The sequence below is a fragment of the Oncorhynchus masou genome, chromosome 29 (genome assembly GCF_036934945.1).
Source record: "Oncorhynchus masou masou isolate Uvic2021 chromosome 29, UVic_Omas_1.1, whole genome shotgun sequence".
In the NCBI taxonomy this organism is placed as follows: Eukaryota; Metazoa; Chordata; class Actinopteri; order Salmoniformes; family Salmonidae; genus Oncorhynchus; species Oncorhynchus masou.
The window spans coordinates 73,218,992-73,236,112 of record NC_088240.1 but is presented as its reverse complement, the minus strand read 5'-3'; the positions used below and the strand labels follow the sequence as shown (position 1 = coordinate 73,236,112).

General features: G+C 50.0%; 1 protein-coding gene across 8 annotated transcripts in view; it reads right to left on the bottom strand.

Moving 5' to 3' along the window:
* Positions 1-592: 592 nt before the first annotated feature.
* LOC135520471 (kin of IRRE-like protein 3) overlaps positions 593-17,121 on the bottom strand; it is a 54,333-nt gene continuing 37,804 nt past the window's right edge. Inside the window, exons 5-15 of one of the 8 annotated variants that reach the window (XM_064946059.1) lie at positions 10,419-10,569; positions 8,511-8,616; positions 7,719-7,867; positions 7,361-7,488; positions 5,918-6,044; positions 5,596-5,696; positions 4,725-4,923; positions 3,649-3,768; positions 3,233-3,369; positions 2,976-3,095; positions 593-2,788 (exon numbers count right to left, since the gene is read on the bottom strand). In XM_064946059.1, the coding sequence (XP_064802131.1) occupies positions 2,291-2,788; positions 2,976-3,095; positions 3,233-3,369; positions 3,649-3,768; positions 4,725-4,923; positions 5,596-5,696; positions 5,918-6,044; positions 7,361-7,488; positions 7,719-7,867; positions 8,511-8,616; positions 10,419-10,569 (1,836 nt within the window). In that variant the 3' untranslated portion in view covers positions 593-2,290. The remainder of the gene's footprint in view (positions 2,789-2,975; positions 3,096-3,232; positions 3,370-3,648; positions 3,769-4,724; positions 4,924-5,595; positions 5,697-5,917; positions 6,045-7,360; positions 7,489-7,718; positions 7,868-8,510; positions 8,617-10,418; positions 10,570-17,121) is intronic. The other 7 variants (XM_064946060.1, XM_064946062.1, XM_064946063.1 and 4 more) reach the window with 7 other exon arrangements.

Sequence of the window (17,121 nt, the reverse complement as noted above, 5' to 3'; positions counted from 1 at the left end):
CTCATTTTTATATAAAATATTTATGAATCCTACACAATAAACACACTATACCTGAATCTTCTGCATGTCAATTACCTTCATTGACTGACTCGTGACTTTATAATAGTTATTGTATAGTAAGTATTATTAGTCTATTGTGGGGCCATGTCCCTTTACACATCAGCCTGTTGTGAATGTGGATCTCTCATAGCACTCATCTCCTCCCTGCTGTGACTAGCATGTCTACCTGGAGACGAGATGTAACGAGACCGAGGTGACAAGACAAGCTGATATTGTCACATTATACCTAGCTTTGTCACAGCAATCTCCTGTTACCAGTAGAGCTGGGCGTGTGGGTGTAAGGAGGTGGATACACAGACAGTAGGAGATCTACAATCACATCTGTCTTCATTAAAAGCGACGCTCCACCACGGGAATAGGAGAATCAACATAGACAGCTCTTCTAATTTATGTATTCATCAACTTCGGTACATAAGCATCTTTGTTTGTACCTGTTCCCCCATGACACACACACAGCACACACACTGCACCTCCTCACCGTGCCAACCATGCCACCATACAGTACAGTACTCAAACCACGCTGGTCTTTATCTGAAATGGTTTTATTTAAATATAAATATGTATACAAAGTTACAAGCAACAATAGCTCATTTTTAGCAAATAAAATCCTTAATACATTATTAAAAAAACAAAATGAACCAAACCAACAAATGGCAATTAGTTGTGTTCCCAAAAAGCATAGCTCATCTTTCTGCATTCAGTGATTGATGAACAACGGAACAGAAAGAGAGAAATTGTGGACCCAAATAAAATCAATCAAGATATAGATTTATATGTATATATAATATAAAGATACTTTACAGTAAAGCAGCTTACAAGCTGTACATTAAGGCTTATATAAAAATAAAGACGAGCAATGATTTTTGTTTTTAAATCACTTGGTTCACATAGTGACGTTTGTTTTCCAATTGGGCCGACTGACCGGTAGTGCGGCTCTCGACACAAAATGGCAGTACATGGTTCCAGTAGTGTCCAGAATCGGAATACAACAGACCAGGTGCAGTAAGCAGTCTCTCAAACAAGCATAATGGACATGGAAAATAAATGCTGAAGAGTTTCACTAGACACATCATCTGCATGCAACAGAGAAAGAATGGGGCTTCTTCACCCATTTGTACAGTTGATCTAGTCAGTATTTCAGGGTAGTACTGTGTTTTTGTAAACATATTGAAGCTACTTGATTGTGGCATAAAGACTGGTGTGTGGATGGTGTCTGAAGAGGGACAGTTTCACAAGTAGAACCCATCTTAGCCTGTTGAGACTGCACCTTGAGCTTATTCAAGTTCAAGATTGCCACCATTTTACAAACTGCATTCTCTGATTGTTCTGGAAATAGTCTCCATTTAGCAATCTGGCAAACACAGAAGTAATACAGTACCCAGAGGAATTCATCTCTATCCCTAACTCTTTCAATACACTGCTATGTACTGTAGCTCACCATCTTTGGGTTTTTCCATTTCCTGTTCTTGTCCTCCAGGGTAGAACGGTAACACACAGGCTGTCTCTCTATTAGGTGAAGGCCAGGATACACATTCTCTCCATACCTCACTCTGCTTTCACACCCAAGCCAAACTTATTGTTTTGCTAAGCGGTTTATGGCTGCCATTGTGGAGCTCAGGCTTCTTTAAATGGATAGAGAGACACGAATGTGCTTAGAACTCCTTTCACATGCCAACAAACACCAAATGACCACAATGTGTTGACTTTTTTTTATGAATATATCTGTATTTTTTATTTGTTCATAGTCTGTTACAAGTTCTATTTGTCTGAAGAGTCTGTTCTTTTTGAGAAATGTTAGCTAGGCTCCAAAATCCAGTTAGTTTAGGCCACCCAAAGTCATGAGATGCTCCTGTCTGGTGATTTCCAGTTTGCCTTCCTCCCATCCCCTCACTGGTAAAACAAAACCAGTGCCATGACAGAATAGCAGGCTCATGTTTGAAGTATCAGACACTGTAGCAGATTATTTATTGATGGGGAATGTGAGTGGCACATCACAATCATTGACTCCATTGGGACTCCATTGGGACCATTCAATCCCAGAATGACAACTGAATAACAAATAAGGAAGGCAATCCATGTCACCTACATCTCCTTCCAAAACGTGTCCAGGAGAAGGACCAACCAACCAGTCCTCTCTCCTCATGTTAGTCTGGCCACACCTCCTATAGAGATGTCAAATGCTTCCTCTTTACATGGCCCTTCGCGCTCCACCCCCTGTTCCGTTGTCAAATCAGACGTGAGTCTGCATGCGTTGTGACGGCCGTCCGTAGTCGGACTGCTGGGAGGAGACCTGCGATGATGCATAGGAGAAACGAGAGGAGCTCGACACCTTGCTGGCCTGGTCCGATTGATCGTAGGCGTCCACCTTCTCGTAGGAGGCGGGCTTGACGTAGCTGGTGAAGGCTCGTCCATATGTGGTGGTGGTGGGCAGGTAGGCAGAGCCACTGTAGACTGGGTCGGTGGGGTAGATGGCTCCGGGCTGGGCTGCCGCTGCCTGCTGCTGTTCGTAGGTGGAGCGGGCCCCTGTGGTGGTGGCGTAGCGGTGGGAGAAGTCGTAGATGCGGGGCTGTGTGGCTGCCACCACTGTGTGCTGGCCGTACAGCGGGCTGGGGGAGGGCAGCTGGGATGGCGTGTAGACAGGACGGGGGTTGGGCACGTAATCTGAGAAACCACTGCGGATCACCCGGTCCTCGTGAGCATGCACGTTGTAGTAGCCATTAGTGGGGTCCTGAGGGGAGAGGAAATAACAACAGGGTGTTAAGTTGTTCAACCGCTTTTAGAGATACAGTATGTATATAGAGATTTCAGACTTTTTCAAAACACCCAGCAAAACAGCACATGCAACAAATGCTCAACGAATTATTGCAATTTGTTCCCATGCATGAAACATTGTATAAGTGAGTGTTTCTCCTTACGGTTTTTACCTTGATGTCGGACCTCTCGTCCTCGTCCTCCTCCAGCAGGTCACTGTGTTCCGTCCGGGACGTCCCAGGAGACTCGCTGCTGTTGGGGGCCTGAGGGGGAAACAACAGGCCCTACAATTATAAAGGTGGTAAATCTTAGACCAACATGAGCACAACAAAATTACTGTACTGTATATCATCACATCATCACAGTAATATACATTATATATATATGTTATATAAAGATGAAAAGGTATTTGAAAACCTACTGAAAGTGATTGAACGGAGGCATTTACCATGGGCTCCTTGACATCCTCCTCATCATCGTTGCCACGGGTAGCATTGTGGTCACTGTGCACAATCTGAACTCTGATGTCACTCTTTGAGAGGCGTGTGCACTTTTTACCTGCGAGGATTCAAAAGAGACAGGTGATTTAGAAATGATTCTAAAACTGCTTTTCATGCCTGTTGCCTTTATAGAAAAGGATTTGATTGTGCTCCTTTCACGAAGTTGAAACTAACCATGCATGACTAAGATTTGGGGTCAATTCTATTTCAAATCAGTCAGTTCACACCGATTGAAAAATATTGAGTGAATAGTCATTTACTGAATGTCAATTCATTTCCTTGAATAGGGTGAGTTGACATGGAATGTAGCCCAACCCCGGCATGCCCCATATCTGACCTTCGACCTCACCTTTCCCGGTGTGCCTGCAGCAGAGAGAGACCAGGGTGACGACACAGATGAGCAGGACACACCCTCCGCCCACCGCCGCCCCAATGATGATCAGCATGGGCAGGGCCTCTGTGAGGAGAGAGAGGAAAAGAGAAAAGAGTCAGGACCTTGCTACTGATCAGAGACAGACAGGCAGGACTAGATCCAGTCTCCTATTCTAACGCCACTCTACTCATTCCCCCCCAACTAATCTCTGCCAACGCCTGCTCCTATATAAATTCATCTGCAGTAAGCCTCATGGTCGCTCAGAAGCACGCGCACGCACACACACACACACACACACACACACACACACACACACACACACACACACACACACACACACACACACACACACACACACACACACACACACACTTAGAGCCCCCTGCGTCCCCACAGCCTCGGCTATTGTGTCTAATCTCTCTGGAAGAAGGGTAACAAGGCCTGACATTCAATGAAGCAATAGACAGTAATCTAATTAGAGATTCCAGGAGAGAGATACGGCGCACCGCTCAACTCTCCCGAGACCCCGGCTGAGCTGCCTTGATGTAAATTGCTGGCGAGGACCTTATTTTTGGTGTCTACTGCAACAAAGGCCTTCCTTCCTTACCTCCGCCAACTCCAGTGTGCAGAGTGTGTGTGTGTGTGTGCATGTATGTGTGTGTGTGTGAGTAAGTAAATTGTCATTTAAGTACATTTGAAGAGGGTGGCTCTCACACACTTAGAGAGAGAGGGAGCTAAGGGACCGCCGGTGGCTCGGCCCCAGGACACCTGTGCCCTGATCTAATTGACTTTAGTCCCCGATCGATATCTATGTTATATGGCCCAATGTATTCATTAAGGCCCACCATCTGCTAATTAAATTATATTGATTAAAATAGTATAATTAAGATAAGCACTCAATTGGAGTTCTGCTTTGACCTCATCTAACCCCTCTCTCTTCCCAGCACCGTCTCTCCACAGTGCTCGTCTTAGTGAGATTGGTCATGCTGACTGTGTGAGATGATAGATAATAAGGACCCCTGTCCAGTTCCTACCCGTACCTTGCTCCTTGAGGGTGACCAGCGCGGTGCCTGTGCCGAAGCGGTTCCATGCCGTGCAGTTGTAGCGGAGTAGGAAGTCCTGGGCCAGGGTCTCAGACAGGACCAGGGAGGACAGGACCCCGTGGTCGCTGGTCACCGTCTGGACAGAGAAACGACCGGAGGAACCCGAGGAGAGGGTCACGTCTCCAAATGTCCACACCTAGTGAGAAAGATGGGAGATGAACAACAGGTGAGTGGCTAGCAGCGCTGTCAGAGCTCAGATCAACCACTACTTCCCATGCTTAGATCAATCACAGGTACCTTCTAACCAACCACCCTCCCTCCCTCTCTCTTTCCCTCTCTCTGTTTTCCTCCCTCTCCATCCACCTGGCTGACATTGCTAAGGGCCGTACGTCTAAATTGCCTCCTACGTCTTGCCCTGGAGGTAAGCCCTGTCAGCCTCTAAGCCCTGCCAGGCCTGTGAGGCTGTGTAAGATGCTCCTGTCGGTGAGGAAGCTTCTCTCCTGCTGCTAGGCAAGGTCTACGGGGTGCCTGCCTCTCACTCCCCCTCAGACCCTAATTATCCTCTGTCAGAGCTGCCCACGCACCCAGGGTCACCTGACAGGTCAGCCCATCGAGGCCTGATGGATGCAGCGCTAATTGAGCCATGCAGTTGGGCTGCAGCCTGCAGGAGAGCCGGCCCCCCTTTCTAGTTACCTTTCTGTTCTCTCTCCCTCATCCCCATTGAGTGGTGAAGGGATGATGTGTGTGTGTGTAGGTGGGGGATTCGGTGTGTATGAAATGTGCACACGCATGTGTGTGCGAGCACATGCATGCACGCACACACAACATTGAAAGAGGAAAGACAGGAAAAGACAAGAGGCTCACTTACAATCTTGTCAGGCGAGGGGCTGTTTCCCACCAGGCACTCTAGCTTGCCCTTGGAGTGCTTGACAGCGTGCTGTGTGGCGTCTGCTGTAATGATAGGTGGGCCTGGAGAGAGAGAGAGAGAGAGAGAGAGAGAGAGAGAGAGAGAGAGAGATTTTGAGACAAATTAAACACAGATGCATTGTCAGATGGTTGACACATATAATGCTTGAGTAAACATTCTTCTTAGATAATACCAAATGTGCATCTTTAATATTCTACATCTAAAAGAAAGTGGTATTGAATTAGCCCTATTTTCCGACTATTGAGACTCATATGAGACTTACCGTTGACAGTGAGCGTGACGTCCCTCTCAGCCACACCGATGCGGGGGACGATGGCCTTGCAGGTATACGTCCCAGCATCCTCCTGGGTGACAGCCTTCAGCTGCAGGGTGTTGCCATTACTGAGCACCTGGGGAGGGAGGGGAGAGGTGGGAGGGAGGGAGAGGAGGGAGGGAGAGGAGGCAAGGGAGAGGAGGGGAGGGAGAGGAGGCAAGGGAGAGGAGTGGAGTGGAGGGAGATGGGAAAAGAGAGAGAGAGGGGTGGACAGGAGGGATAAGAGGGGGAAGTTGTTGCAGCAGCACCAATGTGGCCGAACAGTTTCAGTTTAATTTCATGGTGGTGACAACACTGTGGTTTTAATCACAGACTACAGCTACAGCCAGGCACCTCTGGAGTGACCATGCTGCTGTGGAGATTGTCCTAATTAAACGTTGCCGGCAGAGCATAACGTTATCATGGTGTGAGTAGCCTTTAGAGGCTGCTACAGTTCGCTCTACACTTGCGCACTCGTTAGCTCATTGATCCCACCATTCCATCAAGCTGTGATTAATCCATTTCCTCTCCCTCTACGCCCCTCCTCTCCCTCCCTCCGTCCTTTCACTCCCACTCTCCATTTTTTATTCAACCACAATTAGAGAGTAACCTAATGAATCCATTACTGGTAGCTGTGTGAGGCATGGTGGCCGCGGTGCGTGTGGATTAGAGAGCACCGCCTGTTCTTTTCATCCGGAGAGCGTTGGTTCAGTCTGGGAGATGGAGATGACAGCATGGCTTTTACAGCATCGCCTGCTGTCCTGCAGCTCTCTTCTCTTTAGCGGTGGCGTTTTTAGCAAAAGCTGCCTCTGAAATCCGATTAAACACCGGGAGAGAGGCTCCCTGGAGATAGCACTGATAGTGTTGCCTGGGGTGGGGTGGGAGACCTTGAGCCAGGATGACGCAAACTAAAGGTGGAACTGGGCTGTTTGTAAGCTACCTCACATATTCCTCCCTAGATGTTCTTTGTGTTGTGTCTTGGTCCGGGTTGAGGAGCGGTTTGAGAAGCTGTTCTCGGAGTGGGATGTGAAATGTGTCAGCTGGTTTTTAACTAGTGCGCCTCAACTGTGGATGTGATTGATTTAGTGGTCAGGTTGTTATGACAGAGTGTCACCTCCCCTGCTGTCAGCAGTGCGAGAACCTGACAGTCATCACACACACTGCCTCTGAAGGTTTAGCTCTGATGTCTGAGGGCTTTCTCTCATTACACACTCACGTCCGACACACACACACACACACACACACACACACACACACACACACACACACACACACACACACACACACACACACACACACACACACACACACACACACACACACACACACACACACACACACACACGCACGCACACACGCACGCACACCAACACGCACACACAGTATAAGTATTAATTGAGCTACTTGTCTTACCACGCTTGAGCCCTGTTTGGTCCAGGCCAGGGTAAGGGGAGGGTTGCCTGTCCAGGTGCAGGTGAAGGCAGCGTCCATCCCAATGTCCACGTTCATGGGCTTGGGCTCCGACAGCAGCCTGGGACCAACTGTAGAGGAGCCCAGGACACCATCAGAACTAATACAGCCCTTATTCACCATTCAATTCAGTATGACTTTATCATATCCCCTAATCCATTTTCAAAGCACAAAGCACATTACACAGTATCCTCCAAAGACACGATAACTCTTGTGACGAGGGTGGATGTGTTCACAGACACACTACTCAGATTACACTACAGGCTACTAGTACTATGATACACTGATGTGCTCCACTCACATTGTACATCCACCAGGGTGCTGACGTTGGTGCTGCCCACTGAGTTGGATACCTCACAGGAGACAGGGTCTGTGAAGTACGAGTGGTCTACCGTCACCTCCAGGCTGTCCCCGTTCGCCTCCGAGATGGGGACTCCTCCCTTGGACCACCTGGACCACCAGATCACCACATCACATAGGGTTAGAATGTCAATGTACCACATCACATAGGGTTAGAAGGTCAATTTACCACATCACATAGGGTTAGAATGTCAATGTACCACATCACATAGGGTTAAAATGTCCATTTACCACATCGCATAGGGTTAGAAGATCAATGTACCACATCACATAGGGTTAGAAGGTCAATGTACCACATCACATAGGGTTAGAAGGTCAATTTTCCACATCACATAGGGTTAGAAGGTCAATTTGCCACATCACATAGGGTTAGAAGGTCAATTTAACACATCTCATTGGGTTAGAAGGTCAATTTACCACATCACATAGGGTAGAAGGTCAATTTACCACATCACATAGGGTTAGAAGGTCAATTTACCACAGCACACAGGGATAAAAGGTCAATTTACCACATCACATTGGGTTACAAGATCACTTTGGTTTACCAGAACATATTGGGTTAGCAGGTCACTTTGGGTCACTAGATCATTTTGAGTTACATGTGCGTTAATAATGATAAAGTCCAAACTGGACCAACTAAAAGGCTAATAGTTCCATAATAATGCAGTACACACTGACTTCATGAAAGAAATGAACCCAACAAAGTGTAGGTTGAGGTGCTGTTTTTTTTTACCTGTATCCTGTGATCTCAGGGTTGGCAGAGGCAGAGCAGATGAACAGAACCTTGGCTCCCTCCATGACAGTCTGGGGCTGGATGGACAGGGTCACTGATGGGGGGTCTGCAGGATGGAGGGGAACACACAACACTACTGAGAGGTGAACTTAGTATGTGTCATATCTATCACTCTGGAGGATTCTACAGTATAGGCTGAATTTGTGTCAGTCAAGGGAGAAGGACCAGGACAGCAGTACTAAAGGGAGCTCTGTGAACACTGGAGGTATGTGTCACTGAGCTAGGACCCATAGCTAGGACCACCTGTAGCACACGCTCCAGCAGGTACGTATATCTCTCTGGTCACCCCCAAAACCAATTCTTTCTTTGGCCGCCTCTCCTTCCAGTTCTTTGCTGCCAATGACTGGAACGAACTACAAAAATCTCTCAAACTGGAAACACTTATCTCCCCCACTAGCTTTAAGCACCAGCTGTCAGAGCAGCTCACAGATTCCTGCACCTGTACATAGCCCATCTATAATTTAGCCCAAACAACTACCTCTCCCCCTACTGTATTTAATTTATTTTGCTCCTTTGCACCCCATTATTTGTATCTCTACTTTGCACATTCTTCCATTGCAAATCTACCATTCCAGTGTTTTACTTGCTATATTGTATTTACTTTGCCACCATGGCCTTTTTTTGCCTTTACCTCCCTTATCTCACCTCACTTGCTCACATTGTATTTAGATGTATTTTTCTACTGTATTATTGACTGTATGTTTGTTTTACTCCATGTGTAACTCTGTGTTGTTGTATGTGTCGAACTGCTTTGCTTTATCCTGGCCAGGTCACAATTGTAAATGAGAACTTGTTCTCAACTTGCCTACCTGGTTAAATAAAGGTGAAATAAAATAAAAAATAAATACATTTGAAGGGGTGTGTGTTTGTCACAGAGAGGTCGGTGTATGAATCATTGAAGGGTGAGCGAGTGCATGAAGGCAGAACTAACCACTCTTCCATTAACTCTAAAGTGGTGCTGGGTGAAATTTATTTATTCAACCAAAGCCCTCAACTAATGCCTAAAGTATATAAATAAATATATTATAGATGGTATATGTGTATAGGCTACTACCTTGTCGTTATTGTTGGCAGTATATTTGTATACAGTTTACCAATAGGACTATGTCCCAATATCCACACTAGCATACTAGTGTCCATGGACAATACATCAGTACATACTAAGTAGTATTCAAGTCTAATAGTTGGTAGTTGAATGTATTTGACTCTGTGTTCTCCATCCTCTGACAGAGTGTTGTACCTTGGGTGTGTCCCCATCACTGGGACGAGGGCACTACAGTGTTGTACCCAAGGTGTGTTCCCATCACTGGGACGAGGACACTACAGAGTTTCACACCCGAGTGTGTCCCCATCACTGGGACGAGGACACTACGGAGTTTCGTACCCGAGTGTGTCCCCATCACTGGGACGAGGTCACTACAGAGTTTCATACCCGAGTGTGTCCCCATCACTGGGACGAGGACACTACGGAGTTTCGTACCCGAGTGTGTCCCCATCACTGGGATGAGGACACTACGGAGTTTCGTACCCGAGTGTGTCCCCATCACTGGGACGAGGTCACTACAGAGTTTCATACCCGAGTGTGTCCCCATCACTGGGATGAGGACACTACGGAGTTTCGTACCCGAGTGTGTCCCCATCACTGGGACGAGGACACTACGGAGTTTCGTACCCGAGTGTGTCCCCATCACTGGGACGAGGACACTACGGAGTTTCGTACCCGAGTGTGTCCCCATTACTGGGACGAGGACACTAGGGAGTGTTGTACCTTAGGTGTGTTCCCATCACTGGGAAGAGGACACTACGGAGTGACTGTAGGGGACACTAAGCGCCACTGAGGACACTCACGCTGGACGTTGATGGTGACGGAGGTCTGGAGTCCGGCGGGGGCGGCGGGGTTGAGGACGCGACAGGTGTAGGTACGGCCAGAGTCCTTGTCCTCCGGCACCACAGGAAGCATACTGACAGCCAGCTCCCTCTTCCCATCCTGCATCCGCGTCTAGGAGAGACAGACCAGAGACATGGAGACAAGACATCTACGATGTTTACTGTACATCTCAAGGGCCAAGACAGACACGAGACAGCTGTTAAACATGCAGAGGGAGTTATGAGTCCTTATTTCACCTCTTGGGCTAGATCCATGAATTGCTATATGTTGGTCCATAAAGAGACAAAATGGTTTAAGTAGGGAAGTAGGGTATAGAATAGGTATAGGCTCATAGTAAGGCCCTGCTGAGTCTTCCCCCTCTGGGTGTCTGTGTGACACTGCGGGACCTATCTTTCTGACGTGTGAGGCATTCAAATTGCCATCCAGTCCATTGGCATGGCGGTTAAATCATATATTTTATGATGCGCCTGGGGATATTGTGCTGTTCCCACATTTCTGAGAGTGCTCCCAGTCAGCGCTCCTTGTTTGTCATCATCTTTGAGATCTATTTATTGCTCGCAGGAATCAATACGTCTAAGTGAGGAAAGGGGTAGATTCTGGAGATATCGCCCGTCGCTTTTGACGCACACACAAAGAAACGCATGCACACACACACACACACACACACACACACACACACACACACACACACACACACACACACACACACACACACACACACACACACACACACACACACACACACACACACACACACACACACAGGGCTGTCAGACAGTGTGCAGTAATGGCAGGGGTGGCTGTGTCTGTATTTCTGGGCTGTAGCCGCGAGGAGGGGGGGCCGGGGGAGGGTTTTCTCACAGGCAGCTCTGGAAAAGGGCAAGGGCAGAGCAGATCCCATTCCCTGGACGGACGGACAAACAGACAGCTGAATCAATGGACCAGGCCATTCACTTCCTCAGCCAGACACACAAAAAGCATTTTTACGCTAGATCGAGTCGCATCACTCCCTGTCACCACCTCTCACTCTGCCCCAAGCCACCTCTCCCCCTCTCTACCTCCCCCTTCCCTACTCTAGCCCTCCCTCTCTCTAAAAGTACCCGTTTTCTTTCTTTCAGTGAACTGCATTTCAGTATCTCCCACCCTTCTTTCTTTTACTCCCACTTTCTCTCTCCCTATCTCTTTCTCTCCCCTCCTGCCTCCCTCCTTTTCTCCACTGCGGACTCTAGTCTCCTTAAATGTGTCGTTTAGCGTAGTTTAGCGTGGTCAGAGAGTATGACAAATGTGAGTCTTTCCCGACTGCGGCTGGTTCACGCTCTGGCGCGTCCCCCCATTGTGTTTTGGCATTGTTGTGGGTGAGATCTCCTCAGCAGAAATTCTACTGTATCAAACGCACATGCCTGTCTGAGCTTTGGCATGCTCCAGTTATGCTGTAGTGTCAGTGCATTAGAGTGTGAGGGGAGGGGGAGTAGGGGAGAGAGGAGGGGGGTTCAGGTATGAGTGAAAAAGGGGAGGGGGACTGCAGAGAGGGAGGTAGGGACAGAAAGAATAAGTCCTGAGAGCGAAAGAGAGAGAAATTGAGAAGAAAATGAAGAAAATACAGAAAAGGAAGAGTCTGCTTCTGTATTCTGCCCTGAGATAAAGTTGCTGCATTTTGAGTAGCTGCTATACCCTGCCATAGCCTGCTAAGCTGGGGTCTGTTGTACCCTGCCATAGCCTGCTAAGCTGGGGTCTGTTGTACCCTGCCATAGCCTGCTAAGCTGGGGTCTGTTGTACCCTGCCATAGCCTGCTTAGATGGTCTCTGCTGTACCCTGCCATAGCCTGCTAAGCTGGGGTCTGTTGTACCCTGCCATAGCCTGCTAAGCTGGGGACTGTTGTACCCTGCCATAGCCTGCTAAGCTGGGCTCTGCTGTACCCTGCCATAGCCTGCTTAGATGGTCTATGTTGTACCCTGCATTAGCCTGCTAAGCTGGGGTCTGTTGTACCCTGCCATAGCCTGCTAAGCTGGGGTCTGTTGTACCCTGCCATAGCCTGCTAAGCTGGGGTCTGTTGTACCCTGCCATAGCCTGCCTAGATGGTCTCTGCTGTACCCTGCCATAGCCTGCTAAGATGGTCTCTGCTATACCCTGCCACAGCCTGCTAAGCTGGGGTCTGTTGTACCCTGCATCATAGCCTGCTTAGATGGGGTCTGTTGTACCCTGCCATAGCCTGCTTAGATGGTCTCTGCTGTACCCTGCCATAGCCTGCTAAGCTGGGGTCTGTTGCACCCTGCCATAGCCTGCTTAGATGGTCTCTGCTGTACCCTGCCATAGCCTGCTACGCTGGGGTCTGTTGTACCCTGCCATCGCCTGCTTAGATGGTCTCTGCTATACCCTGCCATAGCCTGCTAAGCTGGGGTCTGTTGTACCCTGCCATAGCCTGCTTAGATGGTCTCTGCTGTACCCTGCCATAGCCTGCTAAGCTGGGGTCTGTTGTACCCTGCCATAGCCTGCTTAGATGGTCTCTGCTATACCCTGCCATAGCCTGCTTAGATGGTCTCTGCTATACCCTGCCATAGCCTGCTAAGCTGGGGTCTGTTGTACCCTGCCTTAGCCTACTTAGATGTGGTCTGTTGTACCCTGCCATAGCCTGCTAAGCTGGGGTCTGCTGTACCCTGCCATAGCCTGCTAAGCTGGGGTCTGTTGTACCCTGCCATAGCCTGCTAAGCTGGGGTCTGTTGTACCCTGCCATAGCCTGCTAAGCTGGGGTCTGTTGTACCCTGCCATAGCCTGCTAAGCTGGGTCCGCTGTACCCTGCCATAGCCTGCTTAGATGGTCTCTGCTATACCCTGCCATAGCCTGCTTAGATGGGCTCTGCTGTACCCTGCCATAGCCTGCTTAGATGAGCTCTGCTGTACCCTGCCATAGCCTGCTTAGATGACCTCTGCTGTACCCTGCCATAGCCTGCTTAGATGAGCTCTGCTGTACCATGCCATAGCCTGCTGAGGTGAGCTCTGCTGTACCCTGCCATAGACTGTTAAGCTGGGCTCTGCTGTACCCTGCCATAGCCTGCTTAGATGAGCTCTGCTGTACCCTGCCATAGCCTGCTAAGCTGGGGTCTGTTGTACCCTGCCATAGCCTGCTAAGCTGGGGTCTGTTGTACCCTGCCATAGCCTGCTAAGCTGGGGTCTGTTGTACCCTGCCATAGCCTGCTAAGCTGGGTCCGCTGTACCCTGCCATAGCCTGCTTAGATGGTCTCTGCTATACCCTGCCATAGCCTGCTTAGATGGGCTCTGCTGTACCCTGCCATAGCCTGCTTAGATGAGCTCTGCTGTACCCTGCCATAGCCTGCTTAGATGACCTCTGCTGTACCCTGCCATAGCCTGCTTAGATGAGCTCTGCTGTACCATGCCATAGCCTGCTGAGGTGACCTATGCTGTACCCTGCCATAGCCTGTTAAGCTGGGCTCTGCTGTACCCTGCCATAGCCTGCTTAGATGAGCTCTGCTGTACCCTGCCATAGCCTGCTAAGCTGGGGTCTGTTGTACCCTGCCATAGCCTGCTAAGCTGGGGTCTGTTGTACCCTGCCATAGCCTGCTAAGCTGGGGTGTGTTGTACCCTGCCATAGCCTGCTAAGCTGGGGTCTGTTGTACCCTGCCATAGCCTGCTTGGATGGTCTCTGCTGTACCCTGCCATAGCCGGCTTGGATGGGCTCTGCTGTACCCTGCCATAGCCTACTTAGCTGGGCTCTGCTGTACCCTGCCATAGCCTGCTTAGATGGTCTCTGCTGTACCATGCCATAGCCTGCTAATCTGGGCTCTGATGTACCCTGCCATAGCCTGCTTAGATGGGCTCTGCTGTACCCTGCCATAGCCTGCTTAGATGAGCTCTGCTGTACCCTGCCATAGCCTGCTTAGATGACCTCTGCTGTACCCTGCCATAGCCTGCTGAGGTGAGCTCTGCTGTACCCTGCCATAGCCTGTTAAGCTGGGCTCTGCTGTACCCTGCCATAGCCTGCTTAGATGAGCTCTGCTGTACCCTGCCATAGCCTACTTAGACCGCCTCTGCTGTACCCTGCCATAGCCTGCTTAGATGAGCTCTGCTGTACCCTGCCATAGCCTGCTTAGACCGTCTCTGCTCTACCCTGCCATAGCCTGCTTAGATGGGCTCTGCTGTATCCTGCCATAGCCTGCTTAGATGAGCTCTGCTGTACCCTGCCATAGCCTGCTTAGATGAGCTATGCTGTACCCTGCCATGGCCTGCTTAGATGGGCTCTGCTGTACCCTGCCATAGCCTGCTTAGATGAGCTCTGCTGTACCCTGCCATAGCCTGCATAGACCGTCTCTGCTGTACCCTGCCATAGCCTGATTAGATGAGCTCTGTTGTACCCTGCCATAGCCTGCTTAGATGAGCTCTGCTGTACCCTGCCATAGCCTGCTTAGACCGTCTCTGCTGTACCCTGCCATAGCCTGCTTAGATGGGCTCTGCTGTACCCTGCCATAGCCTGCTTAGATGAGCTCTGCTGTACCCTGCCATGGCCTGTTTAGATGGGCTCTGCTGTACCCTGCTATGGCCTGCTTAGGTGGGCTCTGCTGTACCCTGACATAGCCTGCTTAGATGGTCTCTGCTGTACCATGCCATAGCCTGCTAATCTGGGCTCTGATGTACCATGCCATAGCCTGCTAAGCTGGGCTCTGATGTACCCTGCCATAGCCTGCTTAGATGGGCTCTGCTGTAACCTGCCATAGCCTGCTAAGCTGGGCTCTGCTGTACCCTGTCATAGCCTGCTTAGCTGGGCTCTGCTGTACCCTGCCATAGCCTGCTTAGATGAGCTCTGCTGTACCCTGACATAGCCTGCTTAGATGAGCTCTGCTGTACCCTGCCAAAGCCTGCTTAGATGAGCTCTGCTGTACCCTGCCATAGCCTGTTAAGCTGGGCTCTGCTGTACCCTGCCATAGCCTGCTTAGATGGTCTCTGCTGTACCCTGCCATAGCCTGCTTAGATGAGCTCTGCTGTACCCTGCCATAGCCTGCTTAGTTGGGATCTGCTGTACCCTGCCATAGCCTGCATAGATGAGCTCTGCTGTACCCTGCCATAGCCTGCTTAGATGAGCTGTGCTGTACCCTGCCATGGCCTGCTTAGGTGGGCTCTGCTTTACCCTGCCATCGCCTGCTTAGACCGCCTCTGCTGTACCCTGCCATAGCCTGCTTAGACCGTCTCTGCTGTACCCTGCCATAGCCTGCTTAGATGGGCTCTGCTTTACCCTGCCATAGCCTGCTTAGATGAGCTCTGCTGTACCCTGCCATAGCCTGCTTAGATGAGCTCTGCTGTACCCTGCCATAGCCTGCTTAGACCGTCTCTGCTGTACCCTGCCATAGCCTGCATAGACCATCTCTGCTGTACCCTGCCATAGCCTGCTTAGATGAGCTCTGTTGTACCCTGCCATAGCCTGCTTAGATGAGCTCTGCTGTACCCTGCCATAGCCTGCTTAGACCGTCTCTGCTGTACCCTGCCATAGCCTGCTTAGATGGGCTCTGCTGTACCCTGCCATAGCCTGCTTAGATGAGCTCTGCTGTACCCTGCCATGGCCTGCTTAGATGGGATCTGCTGTACCCTGCCATAGCCTGCTAATCTGGGCTCTTATGTACCATGCCATAGCCTGCTAAACTGGGCTCTGATGTACCCTGCCATAGCCTGCTTAGATGGGCTCTGCTGTACCCTGCCATAGCCTGCTAAGCTGGGCTCTGCTGTACCCTGTCATAGCCTGCTTAGCTGGGCTCTGCTGTACCCTGCCATAGCCTGCTTAGATGAGCTCTGCTGTACCCTGACATAGCTTGCTTAGATGAGCTCTGCTGTACCCTGCCAAAGCCTGCTTAGATGAGCTCTGCTGTACCCTGCCATAGCCTGTTAAGCTGGGCTCTGCTGTACCCTGCCATAGCCTGCTTAGATGGTCTCTGCTGTACCCTGCCATAGCCTGCTTAGATGGTCTCTGCTGTACCCAGGCATAGGCTGCTTAGATGCGCTCTGCTGTACCCTGCCATAGCCTGGTTAGATGAGCTCTGCTGTTCCCTGTCATAGCCTGCTTAGATGAGCTCTGCTTTACCCTGCAATAGCCTGCTTAGATGAGCTCTGCTGTACCCTGCCATAGCCTCCTTAGACTGTCTCTGCTGTACCCTGCCATAGCCTGCTTAGATGGTCTCTGCTGTACCCTACCGTAGCCTGCTTAGTTGGGATCTGCTGTACCCTGCCATAGCCTGCTTAGATGAGCTCTGCTGTACCCTGCCATAGACTGCTTAGACCGTCTCTGCTCTACCCTGCCATAGCCTGCTTAGATGGGCTCTGCTGTACCCTGCCATAGCCTGCTTAGATGAGCTCTGCTGTACCCTGCCATAGCCTGCTTAGATGAGCTGTGCTGTACCCTGCCATAGCCTGCTTAGATGGGCTCTGCTGAACCCTGCTATGGACTGCTTAGGTGGGCTCTGCTTTACCCTGCCATCGCCTGCTTAGACCGCCTCTGCTGTACCCTGCCATAGCCTGCTTAGACCGTCTCTGCTGTACCCTGCCATAGCCTGCTTAGACCGTCTCTGCTGTACCCTGCCATAGCCTGCTTAGATGGTCTCTGCTGTACCCTACCGTAGCCTGCTTAGTTGGGATCTGCTGTACCCTGACATAGCTTGCTTAGATG